This window comes from Dunckerocampus dactyliophorus, chromosome 4 (assembly GCF_027744805.1).
Source record: "Dunckerocampus dactyliophorus isolate RoL2022-P2 chromosome 4, RoL_Ddac_1.1, whole genome shotgun sequence".
In the NCBI taxonomy this organism is placed as follows: Eukaryota; Metazoa; Chordata; class Actinopteri; order Syngnathiformes; family Syngnathidae; genus Dunckerocampus; species Dunckerocampus dactyliophorus.
In genome coordinates this window covers 11,525,865-11,545,176 of record NC_072822.1, presented here as the reverse complement: position 1 = coordinate 11,545,176, position 19,312 = coordinate 11,525,865, and the positions used below count along the sequence as shown (strand labels likewise).

Genomic DNA, 19,312 nt, shown 5'->3' with positions numbered 1-19,312 from the left:
GCCTAGTAAACATTAGCGCCAGTTCTGCTAGCTCTCAGTACCTCCTGACATGCCTGTGAATTACTTGAAAGAAGGCTGCTCATACGTAATATCGTCAGTCAAAACAGTCTGTGAAAGTTAAAGCATATGTGTGATTGAGAGAGCGCCTAAAAAAACTCAGTTCACTTGTTTTATTGGAGGGAAGGATGCCAAGGTGGAGGCTGGTTAGCTTACCATAACATTAGTTCATTAGCTCTGTCTAAAGCCTCAGCAGACTACATGTATGTATTAGCATTGGGGAGGATGTATGTAATGTGAAGAATAGTGTGTGTTTGCGTGAAAGTCACATGACAAACGCCACAGCTCACGACTACTACAATAATGTAACGTTAAGAGCGGAGTAAACGCATGCAACAGCTTTGCTAGCTCGTCGTACCTCCCGATATGTCTGTGAATGACTTGAAACAATGCTGTTGGTAATATCAATGTGGAAACAGTTCGTGATTATAGAAGTCTGTGTGTGTGATTGTGAGAGAGAGTAAGAAATTTCATTCAGCCTTGTTTTGTTGCAGGGAAGTACGCTAAGATGAAGGCTGACAAGCATTTAGCATAACATTAGCTCGCCTGCTCTAATGTCAAGCAGGTCCTAGGTGAGGGACCAGACCAAGAGTGCCTCAACAGACCCCAATGAAGAGACACAACTTTGGACCAACGTTTCCCTAGCCAAGACACGGGTCAGCGGTGCTCTCCTCTGGAGCCAGGCCTGGAGGTGGGGAACGATGGCGAGCGTCTGGTGGCTGGGCTTGTACCCATGGGGTCCGGCCGGGAACAGCCCGTAGAGGTAAAATGGGTCTCCCCTCTTATGAGCTCACCACTCGTGGAAGGGGCCGAAGGGATCAGGTGCAGAGTGAGCTGGGTGGCGGCCAAAGGCGGGAGCCTTGGCGGTCAGATGCTCGGTTGCAGAAGCTAACTCTTGGCATGTGGAATGTCACCCCTCTGGTGGGGAAGGAGCCTGAGCTGGTGCGTGAGGTGGATAAGTTCCGGCTAGATAAAGTCGGACTCACCTCACCGCACAGCAAGGGCTCTGGAACCATCTGCAAGGATGGCAATTCTTGTTGCCCCCCGGCTCAGGGCCTGTATGTTGGAGTTTAACCCAGTGTAAGAGAGGGTAGTTTCCCTTCGCCTTTGGGTGGGTGGATGGCTCCTGACTGTTGTTTGTGATTATGCCCCAAACAGCAGTTCAGAATACTTGCCCTTTTTGGAGTGCTTAGAGGGAGTACTGGAGAGTTCTCCCTCGGGGGGATTCCCTTGTTCTGCTGGGGGACTTCAACGCTCACGTTGGCAGCGACAGTGAGACCTGGAGAGGTGTGATTTAGAGGCATGGCCCCCCTGATCTGCACCCAAGTCGTGTTTTGTTACTGGACTTCTGTGGTCGTCACAGATTGTCCATAACAAACACCATGTTCAAGCAAAAGGATGTTCATATGTGCACCTGACACCAGGACTGGGACGCAGTTCGATGATCGACTTTGTGGTCGTGTTGTCGCACTTGCTGCAGAGCTGAGCCGAAAGGCAAAGCTCTCAATTTACCGGTCGATCTATGTTCCTAACCTCACCTATGGTCATGAGCTTTGGGTAGTGACCGAAAGGACAAGATCGCGGGTACAATCGGCCAAAATGAATGTTCTCCGTAGGGTGGCTGGGCTCTCCCTTAGAGATAAGGTGAGAAGCACTGTCATCCGGGAGAAGCTCGAAGCAGAACCGCTGCTCCGCTGCATTGAGAGGAGCCAGATGAGGTGGCTCGGTCATCTGGGCAGGATGCCTCTCGGACGCCTCCCTGGAGAGGTCTACAGGGCACGTCCAACGGTAAGAGGCTTCGGGTCAGACCCAGGACACGTTGGAGAGACTATGTCTCTCAACTGGCCTGAGAAAGCCTCAGGATCTGTCAGGGGGAGCTGGACGAAGTAGCTGGGGAGAGGGAAGTCTGGGCTTCACTGCTTAATCTGCTGCCCCTCAACCCGACCTCAGTTAAGCGGAAGATGATGAATGGATGCACAATTTTGAGTCTTATCGAACTGGAAAATTTGCTCTAAAATTCTATGTTCATTCTAATATCACGTGATATCCTCCAGACATAGTTTGCTTACAATCAGCTACTTCTTTATGGCTACTTGCACACACTGAAGAATATAAAAGTTGCCACAGGCATTTAAAACCTACCAGAGGCTCTGGTAGAATGAAGCCGAGTTCCTCTGAAACATGGTACAATTCCAAGGAGAAAGGAGTAGTCGAGTCTTTGCGAGCAGCCATTTAGAAACACAAGATTCTGTCAGACAACAACAACTCTATAGTACTCAGAAGACCTCAACCTGTGTGGACTCCAGGTCAGTGCAAACTAGTGCAACAACAAATAAACTTCTGAAGATATTCAAGATATTCATTTTATCTAATTAACTTTGTGTGTGTGTGTAGGCGTGTGTGCGCATGTGCATGTTAATAACTTTTTACTACTACGAGGCAGTGTGGCGCTCACAGAAAGCCACACCCTTGTTTGTTCTTAAACCTGAGGCAGATTCTGTGGGGAAATTTGTTGCTGGAAATGATATAGCAATGGTCACGTTAGTTGAATACTTTGAATGGGGACACATTTTACTTAACACACTCACTGAAAATCTCAACTATTTTCAAGTCATCAGACTTAGTCTAAGTCACATCCCGAGTCAGTGATGTCCGAGCGAGTCTATGTCAAGTTGCAAGTCTTTGACGATATTGTCAAGTTAAGTCCAAAGTCATCACAATTGTGACTCGAGTCTGACTTAAGTCAAGTCGCCTGACTCGAGTCCACACCTTTGTGAGACACCCAGACTTGTTTATTTAACAGTCACAAAACAATGCAGCTCCGTTTTGAAACATTTATTGTACCACAAATTGACACTAAATATTATATACTATATTATTGTCTCCATTTTTGAGACCAAATAAAGCACTGTTATAATTTATAATAATAATAAATATTAATATATCATAATAAGGAAATATTTTCGTTAATATGTAATTTTGAACTCTCTAAAGTTGCGGAATTGCCGTTTGTCACATGTATTTTCTCACAGGCAATTTGTATTGTCTTTCATTCTTGAAATGCCGGCTTTTCAAAAGGGTTGTTAGCATTAATAATTCTAGATTGTAAATGAACAATGCCAGCCCACAGTTGTTTGTCTTATCTACTTATCTTGTCTTTGTCTGTTTACTTCAGGGCTGTTCAGCTGTCCTTTGATATTTATAATTTTAAAAAAAACGTTATATACTGTATATATTTAAAGAAATATCTGTGTTTTATTACTTATTAGCATCAACATTTTAGCTTTATGTAGTTACATTATGTCGTTTTGCTCTATTATTACACTTTTGCTGGGTTTTTTATTTCTGCAATAAGCCATGTTCCACAGATGGCACCTGTGACACACTTTGAACACCCGTGCATGTTTCACCAGGAAGGCAATCTGCTGCCAGGCGACGGAGGAGTGTCCCCAAGCTCAGCCTTCTTGGTTTTGTGGTTGGTCAGAGGTTGGGTTGCATTTTGGAGGGGTTTATGCAGCTTTCAGACTCGCGTTGCATTGCATGGCGGTATGGAGGCGGTGTTCCACTCTTGATTGCCTGCGCGGCACATATTTCGCCTTTATTGACCACTTGTATTTAATTAAAATGCATGACACAAAAACACTTCCCGTCTTTCACTTTTTATGCGTACCCCTACTCGCTAAATAAAGCGACCATGTTGCTGTATTGTCAACACAGATCTCCTCTGTGTATGAGGTGTGTTATGAAGCCCAGTTCTGTTTCCCACACTATGTGTTTTGATACGACAAATCTTACATCACTTTGATCAAATGTAGAATTACCACAGCTTCTGCTTGGACATTAACACGGCGCCGTAACTGTTCAACGCCAATGGAAAAAAAAGGTCACTCGCTGACGCTAGCAATACCAAGTAGGTGAGATTGTAATGTTTAGTGTGTGTAAAACACTTAAGCTGCGGTTCCATTCTGCTACTTCCATATTATACTGTATTATCATTCATAGATGCCACAATTCACAGTTTTTGGCTGCCCTGTTCTCGCATGACAGCTTTTCTTCAAACGAGAAATCTTGTCACGTTTTAATCTTGCAAGATCATCTGGTTGTGTACTGTGCTGTCGGCTCTTGATTATTACGCACAACACTGATTTAGCTCTCACAAACGTTGCAGAATAATTTATTACATTTTTTTTATTTAATTTAATTTCTTATATATAATTTATAATAACAATTTTATGAATAATCTGTATGATGCGCCCTCTTTTCTGGTTTGAGCACCTGCTCTCAAAATCTCTGTGCGCCTGCCTGCTCGCAACATTCTAATTATAAGTGGTCATTGAAGTATTGAATGCACGGTACTGTACATACGCCTAAAAATGGAATGTCTTTGGTAGTTTTAAACTCTATTTGAACTAAATCTGTGAATGACCTTCCGAGAAGTTTCCTATTTTTATTTTTATTTCCATATATATATATATATATACACTGCTCAAAAAAATTAGAGGAACACTTCGAAAACACATCAGATCTAAACTGGGGGAAAAATGATCTTGAATATCTTTCCTGATAATAAGTGGGTGATGTATTAGTAAGAAAATGATGCCACATAATTTGATAGAAATGAAAATGATCACCCTATAGAGGGGGGAAATCAAAGACAGCCCAAAAATGAAAGTGAAAAAATGATGCAGCACACAGGTCCATTTTGCCAAAATGTCATTGTAGCAACTCAAAATGATTGTCAGTAGTTTGTGTGGCCCCCACGTGCTTGTACACATGCCTGACAACGTCGGGGCATGCTCCTAATGAGACTACGGATGGTGTCCTGGGGGATCTCCTCCCAGATTTGGACCAGGGCATCACTGCGGTACCTGGACGCATGGAGGAGATTCCAGGAGACAGGTAGTTACTCCAGGAGAGCTGGACAGGGCCGTGGAAGGTCCTTCAACCCTCAGCAGGATCGGTATCTGCTCCTTTGTGCAAGGAGGAACAGGACGAGCACTGCCAGAGCCCTACAAAATGACCTCCAGCAGGCCACTGGTGTGAATGTTTCTGACCAAACAATCAGAAACAGGCTCCATGAGGGTGGCCTGAGGGCCCGACGTCCAGTAGTGGGCCCTGTGCTCACTGCCCAGCACCGTAGAGCTCGATTGGCATTTGCCATAGACCACCAGAATTGGCAACTACACCACTGGTGCCCTGTGCTGTTCACTGATGAGAGCAAGTTCAACCTGAGCACATGCGACAGACGTGAAAGGGTCTGAAGATGCCGTGGAGAACGTTATGCTGCCTGCAACATCATTCAGCATGACCGGTTTGGTGGTGGGTCAGTGATGGTCTGGGGAGGCATATCCCTGGAAGGACGCACAGACCTCTACAGGTTAGATAATGGCACCCTGACTGCTATTAGGTATCTGGATGAAATCCCTGGACCCATTGTCAGAACCTACACTGGTGCAGTGGGACCTGGGTTCCTCCTGGTCCACGACAATGCCCGACCTCATGTGGCTAGTGTATGCAGGTAGTTCCTGGAGGATTTCACTTTCATTTTTGGGGTGTCTTTGATTTCCCCCCTCTATAGGGTGATCATTTTCATTTCTATCAAATGATGTGGCATCATTTTGTTACTAATACATCACCCACTTATTATCAGGAAAGATATTCAAGATCATTTTCCCCCAGTTTAGATCTGATGTGTTTTCCAAGTGTTCCTCAAATTTTTTGAGCAGTGTATATATATATATATATATATATATATATATATATATATATATACTGTATATACTGTGTATATATATATATATATATATATATATATATATATATATATATATATATATTTTTTTTTTTTTTTTTTTTTTTTTTTAAGTTTTCTGGTGTCCAAATTGAGTCCAGTTTCATAGGTCTGGACAAGACAATGCATTTTCTGGATTCCCCTTCAAATAAAAAAACCTTGTTGGAGGTTTTTGGAGGTGTTTTAGAAGAGGGCTTTGTAGGCGGAATAGGTGTGTCCCATTACGTGCATTAATGAGCTGCCTCTTTTTGTTAATCAGTTTTTATATCTTAAGAACTCACGGAATAGAGGAGTACATGTGTGTTCATGTGTCATATAAGGATTGCGGATGATGGGAAAACATGTTTTTAACAGTGCAGTTTTCCTTTAAGATACATATTGGTGGGCTGCTTGTATTTGTATTATCCACTGGAGTGGAAAGACTCCACTTATTCCACTTATGATGATAATATTTGGAGATTCAATGTAGTGACACAACAAAAACTACGTGATAAACCACAATGACCTGAATATAAGACGACCCCTATTTTCCTTCAAACAAATTATATTTAATGTTTTTTAAATTATATTTTTTAAAACAGTTACATTATATATCATGTATTATATTTTGTTAATTATATTTCCCAGCTGCTCAACACTTGTTTGATGACTGTGTTTCAATGATCATCGTTATCTAAAAATGTGCATAACTTGCGGTGTTTATCCTGTTTATCCTCTGTTTTTCCTAAATGTGTGTTAGCGGGATTACACTGAAAATAAAATTTGATCAAACTCTGGAGCGCAGTAAATTATCATTACAGTTTGAGCCACATTGTCATCAAGGAACTGTGCACCCTCAGAATTAGAATGGCAAGCCTGTCTGTTTGTCATCCTCCTTTAACCAGGAAGTGGCATGCTAACTAAGAAACAGACAGGCAAACAAACACAACGGTAGTTTTGAGGGCGAAGTCATACTGAGGGCATTTGTACCAGTCGTACTCTGCATGATTCCCACTCCCTTTCATGGCCCACGGTGGCATGCGATATTACTGCAATTTTCCCTACTTGCGTGTCTTTTTTAGAGCTGTTCTGTTTATTTCTTCTGTGCAAAGGGGTGGCTGTCATTAATTAACTGGAGTGATCACATTAATTAAATGGAAATAAACTAAAAACTAAACTTAAAACAGGAGGGCAAGGCTAAAAACCCACAGCATTTCAGTATGTGCAATCAAATTATGGAAGGGATTGAGTAAGGAACTCAAAGAAAGCACCAAGATGAGCGATTTCATGACTCGGCTATGTTGCGATGTGCATGGGCAAGGAATTGTATCATGTCTTGGTCCATCTCTTCCAATGCCGCCAAAAGAGGGGAAGTGTGCCGTGCCTGGGCAGGCATCAATGCACTCACACTAGCCAAACGTGGAGTGCTTGGGACTTCACACCAACAGCACGATTGGCCGAGGAACCAGACAGGTGCACAGATAGACTTCTAGTGGTGCTCAAGCATCTGCCCTTTTGCCCTGCATTAGTAAAGTGCCCTTTCTGCTGGATCCCAATTTTTTTTCTCATTCATTTAAAAATAAAATTTACTCTCACTGCCATCAATTCCACTCAAATAAGTTTTGATATCTGTGAGTTTTTTGAGTTCTTGTGGGATTTCTTCCTCGATGTGCTAGCCGGTGCTCCACCCTTCCTCATGCACGGCTGACTGCTGAGCACCAGCCCAAACAGCTAAAGCCTATATGCCTCTTGACCCGTAGCATTAGACTTGCAGGTAATAACAGTGTTTGTGCAATCCCCTGGCGTTGTTTGGTGATAAATTAAAATTAACACAACATTAGCGCCGCTGAAAACATGATGTCGCTACTGGTCCAAGGTGCCCTAAAAAATGTTTTTAAAACAACTCGTCGAGCTGTTTCCTGACATGTGTCATGCTTAATGATGGGAGAAAGAGAGGCAGTTAGGCAGGCAGGGAATTTAAAGGCAGTTTTTTACTGTTCAACAAATTAGTAGCGTTTACACTAGTTTTGTTTCATTTAAAATGGTAATTACTGAGATGAAAAATACTTCTTACATTGACAGTCTGGTGTGGTAGATTGTGGTATATTATTAGTGTGATGCTGCGTATGCATCAATTCTGTCAGAAAACGGTAAAAATAAGGGGAGAAAGTCAGTGTTTTGCAGGTCTCAAGTCTTGAAACCCAAATCTTGAGTCAAGTCTCAAGTAAAGACCTTAAAATACAAGTCAAGTCTGAAGTCAAGACAAGACAGGTACATTGCGATGTTTAAAGTGAGCGTAATCCTGCTACTTAAATATTATACTGTATTATCATTCACAGTCAGACTGGCTTCTGGCCACTAGGCCACCGTGCAGCTTTAACTTCTTATATGAATTAGAATTTACAACAATAATAATTTTATGAATAATCTTCACTACAGGCGCCCTTTTTTCTGGTTTGAGCACCTGCTCCCAAAATCTCTGTGCGCCTGCCTGCTCGTAACATTCTAATTATAAGTGGTCATTGAAGTATTGAATGCACGGAACTGTACATACGCCTAAACATGTCATAATGCTAAAAGAGCAAGTTTGCCTTTTCATTTTTTATGCAAAATGGAATGTCTTTGGTAGTTTTAAACTCTATTTGAACTGAATCAGTGAATAACTTTCCAAGAAGTCATGCGTATGGTAGTTTCCGATTTTTATTTTTATTTACAGCATAGTATATATATTTTTTTGTTTGTTTGTTTGTTTGTTTTGTTTTCTGGTGTCCAAATTGAGTCCAGTTTCATAGGTCTGGACAAGACAATGCATTTTCTGGATTCCCCTTCAAATAAAAGAAGGAGTTAGTGGTTGAACTTAATAGAAAGTAGCAGCAATGGTTTGAATTATGGTTTGGACTAAATAATGAATATCACTCATGTCAATGCGGTTTAGGTTTGTTTACTGGCAAAAACTCAAAGCGTGCCAAGCAAAAAAGGTTCTCTCACTCTCACTATGCCAAAAGTAATCTTTTTATGGCATACACATTCACGATGTGAGTAATCTCAGGTGATTTACTGCTTGTTTTATGGAATGTAGCTGACCTCGACATCAGCTGTGGTGCTCCATCTCTTTCCTTGTCTTGGGCAGCAGGGCGTCTCTTGTTTGATTCCTCACAGTCTTTAAGAAGCTCATCATGCCAGTGCCTCCAGTGCCCCGTTCTTCCAGCGCTGTGGGGGCCTTGCTGATTATCTCTGCCTCAGAGTCCCGGCTTTGGTTGCGTAGTTGTCGTGCCTTAGCGGCAGGAATTGTGATAAAGCGTGTGACGATGGTGATGTGATAGCTTCGCAAAGCCAACAGTTTGGCTACACATTTCTGAAAGGCCTCGGTGAGGTGTTCATTGGCCTGCTCCTGCACAAAAGTCCTCAGGGAGGGTTGCAACGAGATGTCCTGGATCAGTTGTTTGTGAGCAGGTAACATGTAGTTCCTCATGCGGGTTAGAAAAGCGCCTGCATATCGACGGATGGTGTCATCACACACTCACTGCCTAACTGTGACGATCAGTCAAAAGGACTAAAACAAAAACACTTATCTTACCACTTTTGTCCTCATGTTTGACTCCCAGAAGTTCATCAAAGCAGTGCAATAGGCTGCTTTGTGCAGCGCTCCCACCAGAGTACTCCATTGGTTCTGTCTGGACACCCTCATAAACCAAACCTTTTGGCATACATGGATTGTCTTTCCAACTAGAGATGAGTGTTTAGACACACAGTGAAACCCTGTTTTTATCCATGCAAAACTTTTTAAGACCAGTTTAAAACAATTTTAAGACCAGTTGAAAAATTGCAAGAATTTAAATTTAACACTGTTGGATCTTAAGGAGGTTCTAAGTAGAGCTTCAAAATGCAAAAGAAGGCTACAGAAGAAATGGGAGTGAGACCAAAAAAATTTGATTAGAATTGACTGAGACCAAAAAAAAATTGATTAGAATTTATTGCAAACAACCATCAAACCGAAATAGGCTGTCAACTGATCAAAACTTTAAGACCAAAGCCTTTAAAAGCCAAAATCTTGGCATAAATGTGGGTTCAGTGTCATTTTCTGTCAGGTATTCACATTGTCATGATCTCTTGATGGCAAAGGCAAGAAAGATTTCTCTCTTTGAACGTGCTCGGATTGCCGAGCTGCAAAAGCAAGGACTCTCACAGCACACCATTGCTGCTTAGGTTGGATGCAGTAAGAGAGTAATTTGAAACTTTTTAAAAGATCCTCAGGGTTATGAAACAAAGGTCATGTGGTAGACCCCAAAAAAATGTCACTGGCCCTGAGCCTGAGGATCTGATTGGCTGTCCTTCAAGACATGTCTTCAAGACAGTCTTCGGCCCAAATGAAGGTTGTTACTGGTATAGAGTGCAGTCCAACAACTATCAGATGGCATCTGCAAGTGAAGGGTATTAAGACCAAAAAATGTCTTCAGATGCATCGTCTCCTTCAACGCCACTAAATTGTCTCTTTGGAATTTGCACGAGAGCACCAAACAAGGAACATTGGCAGGTGGAGGAAAGTTTTATTCTCTGATGAAAAAAATGTAACCTTGACGGTCATGATGGCTTACAATGTTACTGGCATGACAAGAAGAACCCACCTGAGATGTTTCCACACGGCACAGTAAAGGGGGCGCCATCATGATCTGGTTGTGCAGGGGTGTCAAACGGCAACTGGCTATATGGAGATTTTGCAGGGGCCTCCCTCATGACTGAAGGCCCTCGTCTGTGTGGTAATGACTGGCTTTTTCAATGGGACAACACTGCAGTTCACAATGCCTGCCTGATGAAGGACTTCTTCGAGAGGAATAACATTTATGAATTTTTGGATGCCCTCCGTGAAGCCATCTTCACCACCTGCAGCAACATTCCCACAAGCCTCCTAGAAACACTGGCATCAAGCATGCCCAAACCAATTTTTGAGGTGATTAACAAGAATGGACTCATTACTGAGTCATTTTTATCTTTTTGTCCTACTCCCATTTCTCTTTTTTGCATTTTGAAGCTATTCTTAGAATCTCCTTAAAATCCAACAGTGCAAAATGTAAATTCTTGCCATTTTTCAAGTGGTCATAAACTTTTGATCAGGAGTATATATACCCAGAGAGGAAGATCCTCATGATGCCATAGAAGACAGACGGGTCCACATGCACTATAAGAGACACATAGATATTACATGATTTTGTTGGCTCATGGGTCAAAACACTGTTTTTATGTTTTGGGTTTTTTTGTACCTTGCATTAGCTTGAGGCGTACAGCCATGCTATCTATAGATTGGCTGATCTCCTCCAAGGCTGTGGCCACAGCTTTAGAATCACCGCATCTGGCACCATTGATCACTTTAGGAATGTTCTGGAACGTAGTCACAATGCCTTTGTCAATATTGCCTTGCCTATTTTATTTCATGGTCGACACACACTACACTACAGTATATGGACTAAAGCATTGAAAATGATCTAACTATCATGCCAAGATGTTTTGGTGAATTTTATGCTTCAAACTTTGTGGTGTGGAGTAACTAAACACACCTAAGGCTGTGTCCACACGAATACGGATATTTTCAAAAACGCACATCTGCCCCTCTCCGGCGTCAAAAATGTCTCTATCCACATCGTGATGTTTTAAAGCAATTTCTATCCACACAAATTCACAGACGCAGGCTGTCATGCGCATGCCAAAATAAGAGGGCGCTGCAGCCATGGACTGTTTAGGCAATTTTAACCAATCGCACCGATGACGTAATGTCCGTTGACGTGCCATAACAAACATGGCGGTGTACGGGAGAAGCTACGTGTGGACTGCTTGCAAAGCTGCGTTACTTTTCAGTAGTTTATTTCACATTTGTCTGCAAAACACTGTATATTGAATGTAAAAGTAAAAATGGATGAAACATTTTCTTTATTCAAATGTAGCAGACATTGATTATCACTACAATTCTGTGAAGTGTATATCATTTTATCCATCAAAAAGAAAGAACTCCATCGGCTGTGACGCTATCGTTGCTGAAATAATTGTGTGTCTGGCAAATTGTCCTTGCTTAATTGCCTCCAGGACAGGAGTTATGCAGAACAAGGCAGGCACATTTCAATGTGCGGGCCAAGCAGCTCAGCCAAACGCAATCACAAGCTTCTTGCCACGCTAACATTCCCACGACATTCTTCCAAAATAACGACATGCTTGTGAAAGTGGTCCCACCAGCTTGAGGTTCGATCGGGTCTTGTCCCAAATCGATGGATAGATACTTTATTAATGTCCAAGAGAAATTCACAAAGTTTTTTGGCGGGGGTGTCGTGGCCGTAGCGAGCAAAACAGCAGCAACGTCCTCCGAAGCCCACAATGGTGCCTTTCTTCATTCACGTAAAGTGAAAGTATATTTACTCTTCTTGACCCATAAAGCCATTTCAGCATGTTTGAAAGCAGCAATGTCATGTGTGCCATTTCACAAATTAAATTAATTATCTAATGTGGAAATAACGGCACGTCAATGTTAAGTCATCTGTCAGCAACACCCCAAAAGCTCAATTTTCACCATCCGCACGAATACGCTGAAGCTGTAGTTTTCCAAAAGCTCAGTTTTTAAGGACAAAAAACCCCATATGCATGTGAATGAGTGCCAAAATGCATAGAAAAATATGCGGTATTGAAATATCCTTCGCGTATTCGTGTAAACAGGGCCGAAGATGGATATTGGATCTTCAGTCCCATTTGACAAATGTTTTTTGAATGAATACAATTCTCACACACTTAAATCTTGCAGGAAGTCTTCCCAGAGTGAGTAGAAGCTGATACAACTGCAAAGATGGTACCACATCTACGTTATTGTATTGACCCAAATATAAGAAAAAGATGAGTTGTTTTATATTCTGGGTGTAGGGATTTATACTTGCAAATGAACAGGTGGCGCCAAACAACATCTACTCATGTGAGTCAGAGTTTTTCTTCTTGCCACTCACGCATAGCAGTGACCTGGAGAGACGCAGCCGCTACACAGAGACCCAATGGAAAAAAAAAAAAAAGAGTCTTGAGTAAGTTCGCAAACAACAAAGGTGGAGTTGAATCAGCAAAAACAGTCAACCAGCTAGGAAATATACTTTTTTTGTTGGCAGTTGTTACGTCAGTGACATTGAAAAGATGATTTGTAAAGAAAATTCATTTTTATCTTTTGTGTATTTGATTTTGTCTTAAAAAATATGTTTAAGAAAGAGGCCTCGTCTTATGTTCAGGGTGGTCTTATAGTTGGGTCAATACAATATGTCCCATTTGAATTTGCTGTGAATGGAATGACTCAATTCTTTGGTCCATATAGTGCATGTTCATTCTAATCCTCAAACACTGACTACCCACAAACAAACTACTATCTTCACCCTCAGAGCAGGAATCGCTGCTATCTCCACCATTAGAGTGACAATGAAGAAGCCCCGCACACTTTCACCACCGGGTAAGCTAAGCAGCAGCTCCAAGTTCCTGCGAGAAGTAAGTAAAGCTTTAGTTAAACGTCACGAGTTGAAGCATACATTGCAATGCAACTGTACATGTACTCACTCCATGTCGAAAGGGCTGGTGCAGGAATTCAAAGATGGGAATAAAGGAGGTACATTGATAGGTGAGTTTTTAGAAAGACGGAATAAAGACATGTTCATAAGTTATTTGGTGTCACCCCTCTGGATCCTTCTTCCGCCAATTAGCCAGGACCGCATCAGCGTGGGTGATAATCGGAGGAAGTCCTAAGCGTTGGGACACCTCCCAGAATGGGACAGCCAGAGTACAAGGAAGCATCTTAGTAGGAAATCATGCAAAGAAGATGTGTGAGCCTGCTTACAGCCAACAGATATACAGTAAGTATATTTCATGTTATGGTTATGGTGTAATTTATTTTGAACATGCATACAGTGTGCATTGAAAGCTTCATTATTTCGTTCTTGAGCTGGCCCTTGCAACAATTGTTATTGAATGTAGTCCTTCTAGCTTACATATTTGATGCTACGAGTTTGGACTGGCCCATATTTGGTCAAGGTCATAGTGTTTCAAACGTGCTTAAGAGTTATTAAGTAGTATATTAAGTAGTGTGACCATATTTTGATAAAATCAAAAACAAGGACGCTAAGCCCGACAATGACATATTCAAAATGTACTCAAAGATGCCTTATAATTTCACTACACTTCAAGTATGCCTCCTCTTTATAGACAGAAAACTGTTAAATTACAAAATACAACCAATAACCAAAGACACAAATTCCAAAGGAATGTTCAGAAAATGATTCCAACAACTGAACGATACAGAAACGTGAGGTCAAATGCTTGTTAACTTTTGGAATGTGACCAATTTTTAGGCAAAAATGTGCCCTCTAAAGTTGCAAGGACTTGGGAATTTGAACCACTCTTGTGCATGACATCCCCCAATTTTATGAGACTTCATCTCGGCAAGCATCAGAGGATTAACTCCATGCATTTGTTTTGCTTTTTCTTTGACTTTTTAGAAACACTAATTCAATCCAATTTTAAACATGAATCGTGTTCCCCAAAGGTTTGCACGAACCCTGTTTATGTTGATATTAGGAGGAAAAGTAGAGGGAGATACCTCAACAGTGTCATTCTCACTCTCCTGCCAAACATATCCCATGGTCATAACACTGAGGGCCAGGTGGGCCAGTCGCAGTTCGCGGTGTTTCTGCAGAAACTGGGTGCTCAGCTGAGGCATCTGCACAGAAGGACGGACTGAGCTGAACCATGACTCAATAAACCTGATGAACTGGCTTTGTGACTTAAAATGACCCCGCTTACCTTGTTAACACGAGAGCGTAACTCATGTGCGAGAACAAGCTCTGGGACTTGGTGGGCGATATCCATCCATGGTTGGTAGTAAGGTGGAAGCTTTTGCTTTGGATAAACAGAATGGAATGATGATGATGATGCGAATGAAACATAGCTCTTTCCGTTTTGCTACTGCTGCTGCGTGTAGGGTGATCTTAAGACTTGGGTTTTATATAATAGTGATTTTGTAACACATGCTGGCTTTTCAAATAAAGTTCAAGACAAAGCAAACAAGAATGATGCCAGAACTCAGCTTCTCTTGGTCAGTTTGCCTTAATCAATACCACTACACCCGGGTTCAGATTTCTAGCTGTTATGTGCACAATTTTGAGTCTTATCTAACTGGAAAATTTGCTCTAAAATTCTATGTTCATTCTAATCACTTGATATCCTCCAGACATAGTTTGCTTACAATCAGCTACTTATTTATGGCTACTTTCACACACTGAAGAATATAAAAGTTTCCACAGGCATTTAAAACCTACCAGAGGCTCTGGTAGAATGAAGCCGAGTTCCTCTGAAACATGGTACAATTCCAGGGAGAAAGGAGTTGTCGAGTCTTTGCAAGCAGCCATTTAGAAACAACAGACAACAACAATTCTACAGCACTCCAAAGATTCTCAATCTGGGTGGACTCCAAGCACAGAGTTCACTTTGCTTTACAGCTGATGTCAATAATTACACAACTCCAAAACAAAGGGAGACACTTACATTGCAGAATGACACATAAAGCGTGGAAAATCAGTGCACATGCATCACTTTGTGAATAATTAAAAGTGGAGACTTCCACACACGTCCGCAATCAAAGTTTACCACACACCGTACCACAAACGTCATGCCAGCCCGTGCTGAATCACTTCTCTCATTGCTCCCAAAAAGATGTCATCTGACATTTGTTTCATGAAGTGTTTCTAGATTTTTTTCATCACGTATGCGACTGTCTTTCATGAGCTTCTCAACATGTTTTTCCAGTTGCAGTTCCCTCGGTAGGTTATAAAATAAAAATACAAAGTTTTTTACTGAGCAAACTATGGATGAATGAAACGCAATATGTAGTGGTATAACAGTACGCCATAATCACGGTTACCTTAGTTTAAGGTCATGGTTTAGCACAGCAAGGGATCAAAATGCAAATCATAAAACTTATGATTTGCATAAAAACTGCTTAGCTTTTGTGTAAACATTTTTTATTTTTGAAACATAAAACATAATAAACTGCAAACTGCCAGCAGGTGATTCCTCAATAAATACAATTCCCTCGTAAAAAAAAAAAAAAAAAAAAAAAAACATTGTTAAAAATAGTTGACAACTTTTCTTTTAAGGAAAGTGCAACGATGCAGTCAAGTGAACAAATAGTTTGAACAGACTGAATTATTATTTCATTATTAGTAAATGAAAGTTCCCTATTGCCTAAAGTGCAGCATTAATACAGTCATCCCTAGTTTATCGAAATGAATTGATTCCAGACACGACCGCGATGAGTAAATGTCTCCAAAGTAGGATTCAATATTAATGCAAGGAATTTTGTTCGTAGTTAGAACATAGAAAACCTGTTTACTACTTTGTAAATACCGTTTTACCATTATTAGAGCCCTGTAGACATGAAATAACACCCCTATAGTCACCTTTACACTCCTATTATTCTTTCTTTACATCATTGTGCAACACTAATGCACAGGCTACGGGATCACTGCAGGGACATCAGAGACGGCCGTTGCTCATGGCATGTAGCAAGTTACCGAGCTAAGTAGTTAGCCTGCAATTTATTTGTCCTAAACTTAAGAAAATGTTTCAAATGGAGTGGGGAAGAAGGACAAAGTAAGAAGCCAAAGCCTTACCACTTTCACACAGAATAGGAAGAGAACTTTTTTTTCACTTTATCATGTCGTACACGCCATGTCTGACTACATGCAGTGTGAAGGTAATCTAATCTAATGTCATGTCTCATCAGTGTAACATGACTGACGCCAAGTGACCACAATACTACATATGACTCAATATACAGTATATACAGGTATATAGGCCATAGTCAGTCAGAAAACAGCAATCGTTTATTCATTTTTTGAAAACGCGATAGAGAGATGTTCGAACTGCGATGAAACGATTGATGACTGTCGTTCCAGTTTGTAGCCCCGTTCCCGATCTCTACTTAACAATGGCAGCGCGCTGCTTTGATCTTATCCCCTTGTATTTGACCATTTACATATTTCACCAGGAAGGCTCGAGTTCATTTTCATTTATTGTGTGATTAATTCATTAATTTATCGTCCCAGGCCTGGTGCCCATGAGACTTTTTTTTATGAACAAGAAATCTTGGCATGTTTTAATCTCGCGAGATCTCGGGACATGAGGTCTTGCACACCCTTACTTGGTAGGTAACACGATATAAGCAGTTGCGGTTTCTGGCATGTGCATTATGGAGAAGCGCACAGAGTGCCATTGATCAAGGCGTGCCGCCACGGATGCCAGAACTGTCATTGCATATGACAATAAATTACATGAACACCTCCCTGAAGAGCCTGTGAGAAAAAAACAAAAAAACACAACATTGGGTACACCTCCCCAAAGAGCCAGTGAGAAAACACAACACTGGGTATCTGACGGAAGATAATTTGAGAGTTTTGACTGCCACAATGCTCCGAGAGTATTGTGGGTGTAGTTTGCAGTGATTACATCTTTTGTATGGGATAACATTAGATGGTACTGGCTTAAAGTTGAGTGAATGTATTTTTACATTGGGCTTATTAGTTACTGCACGATGACAAAATTAAATTGTAGTCTGCTGATAAAAGTAACCTATATGCAGTACAAACACAAAGCAAATATCTATTATGCTCATATGGACCCTTTGTGAAGTCCATTCTTTAACCATCACTTACTGTATGTAGTTGCATATACTGTACAGGAGGCTCGAGGATAACTAAAGTGTCAGCCTCACCTGGTGGTGCATGCTTGACATTGCAGCATTGGAAATAAAATGGCTTACAAAAAGATAAGTCTTGAAACATTTTTTTTGTGATTGTATGACAACATTTGAGAAATTTGCAGTGATACTCAGCATAACTTAGTAGTGTAGTCTTTGTTGCACGTATTAATGCAACAGTGAATCTCCTAGTAATGTGGCATTTACTTGCTTTTTACATAATTTGCTATCAATAAAGTAGTGTTGCTTACCAGTGTCACGTGGTGGCTTACAGCCGAAAGCTTGGATTCCAAAATGGAGAGAACACACCGATGGCAATTTAGTAATTTTATTACTCTTAGTCGTGGTAGAACTACACAGTTCCAAAAGCATGACCCGGGCACAGCCGCGGGGAAAAATACACACAAAGGACTAAGCAAGCTGCACAATAAGGTAGGCAGAAAACTAAGGTAGCAAAAGGCGGAACTAATGGCGATGCACGGACCAGGCAGGAAAAATGCACAACGGAAAAAATACTATAACAAAAAATGTACAAAACAGAAGTAGCAAAAACTGAAGCAAGAGCCAGGTACAAAAACATGGGCTAGGTAAGTAGAGCAAAAAAACAAGGTATAACAAAAATAGGACTGAACGTCAGAAGACAATCTGGCAAATACTAAGCAAACAATGTGAGAGTTAAATAGTCCAGCGATGATTGAACACAGGTGTGGCAGGAAACTCCTCCCCTAGGCAGGTAGGTGTGCTGCACAGACAAACCACAAGGTGGCGACAGAGCAGCAGCTCAAACTATGACAACCAGCTTGGAATCATGGACATAAATTGATTGATAGGACATAATGATGGATTTCTCTCACTTTGTACACATCTTACAAGATGTCACAAAATAGATAGTATGTAGCCACTTTACATTTACAATGAATACTGAAGAAAATGTTCAGCATACAAAAAACACTTGTATAATGCATATAAGAACATAACTAAGAAAAAAATAATTATGCAGCAACAGTGATACAGTATACGTTAAGAGACATCGGTATCTATGGATGATTGCAGTCTATTCAGCAATCCCTCCATCCATCCATCTTCTATGCCGCTTATCCTCCCCAGGGTCACGGGTATGCTGGAGCCTATCCTAGCTGACTTCGGGCGGGGTACACCCTGGACTGGTCGCCAGCCAATGGCAGGGCACATATAGACAAACAACCATTCACATTCACATTCATACCTATGGACAATTTAGGCATAAAAAAGGGATGGATGGATTCTCAAAACTATAACAGACATGTGCAATTATGTACTTAACAAAAAACTGTGAAATAACCCAAATGTGTCTTATATTTTAGATTCCTCAAAGTAGCCACCCTTGTTTTTCTGATAGCACTGAAAACCCTTAGTGTTCTCTCAATGACTCAATCACCTTCATGAGCTAGTCACCCGAAATGGTTTTCACTTCACAGGTGTTCCTTGTCAGGGTTACTTAGTGCAATTTCTTGCATTACCAATGAGGTTGGGACCATCAGTCGCGTTGTGTGTGTGTCCAAACGTTTTTCCTGTACTGCATATACTATATATAGTCATATATGGTCATGACCTTTGGGTAGTGACCAAAAGGACAAGATCATGGGTACAAGTGGCCGAAATTAGTTTTCTCCATAGGGTGGCTGGGCTCTCTCTAAGGTGAGAAGCACTGTCATCATGGAGAGACTCGGAGTAGAGCCGCTACTCCT

The 19,312-nt window shown here is 41.2% G+C and overlaps 1 protein-coding gene across 2 annotated transcripts; it reads right to left on the bottom strand.

Annotated features, from left to right (window-relative positions):
• Window positions 1–3,513: 3,513 nt before the first annotated feature.
• On the bottom strand, window positions 3,514–15,315 carry ido1 (indoleamine 2,3-dioxygenase 1). Of its 2 annotated transcripts, XM_054773654.1 has the most exons (11): window positions 15,148–15,315; window positions 14,633–14,728; window positions 14,430–14,549; window positions 13,509–13,627; window positions 13,394–13,408; window positions 13,216–13,315; window positions 11,086–11,203; window positions 10,952–11,003; window positions 9,405–9,553; window positions 8,912–9,316; window positions 3,514–3,633 (listed from the first exon to the last, which is right to left on the bottom strand). In XM_054773654.1, the coding sequence occupies exons 1-10, from the start codon at window positions 15,235–15,237 to the stop codon at window positions 8,919–8,921; spliced, it is 1,257 nt and encodes a 418-aa protein (XP_054629629.1). In that variant the 5' UTR covers window positions 15,238–15,315; the 3' UTR covers window positions 3,514–3,633; window positions 8,912–8,918. The 2 variants fall into 2 exon arrangements, with proteins under 2 accessions (XP_054629629.1, XP_054629628.1); XM_054773653.1 differs by lacking the exon at window positions 3,514–3,633 and having other exon boundaries at window positions 8,527–9,316.
• Between the last annotated feature and the right edge of the window lie 3,997 nt (window positions 15,316–19,312).

What these genes read in the sequence shown, in the direction of transcription:
- ido1 (XM_054773654.1), bottom strand. Translation starts at nt 15,237, where the DNA reads ATGGCTGCTTGCAAAGACTCGACAACTCCTTTCTCCCTGGAATTGTAC. An exon ending in CAGCGATTCCTGCTCTGAGG is followed by an intron (nt 11,204 to 13,215) that starts GTGAAGATAGTA and finishes ACTACGTTCCAG; the next exon opens with AACATTCCTAAAGTGATCAA. An exon ending in ATGAGGATCTTCCTCTCTGG is followed by an intron (nt 9,554 to 10,951) that starts GTATATATACTC and finishes ACTCATCTCTAG; the next exon opens with TTGGAAAGACAATCCATGTA.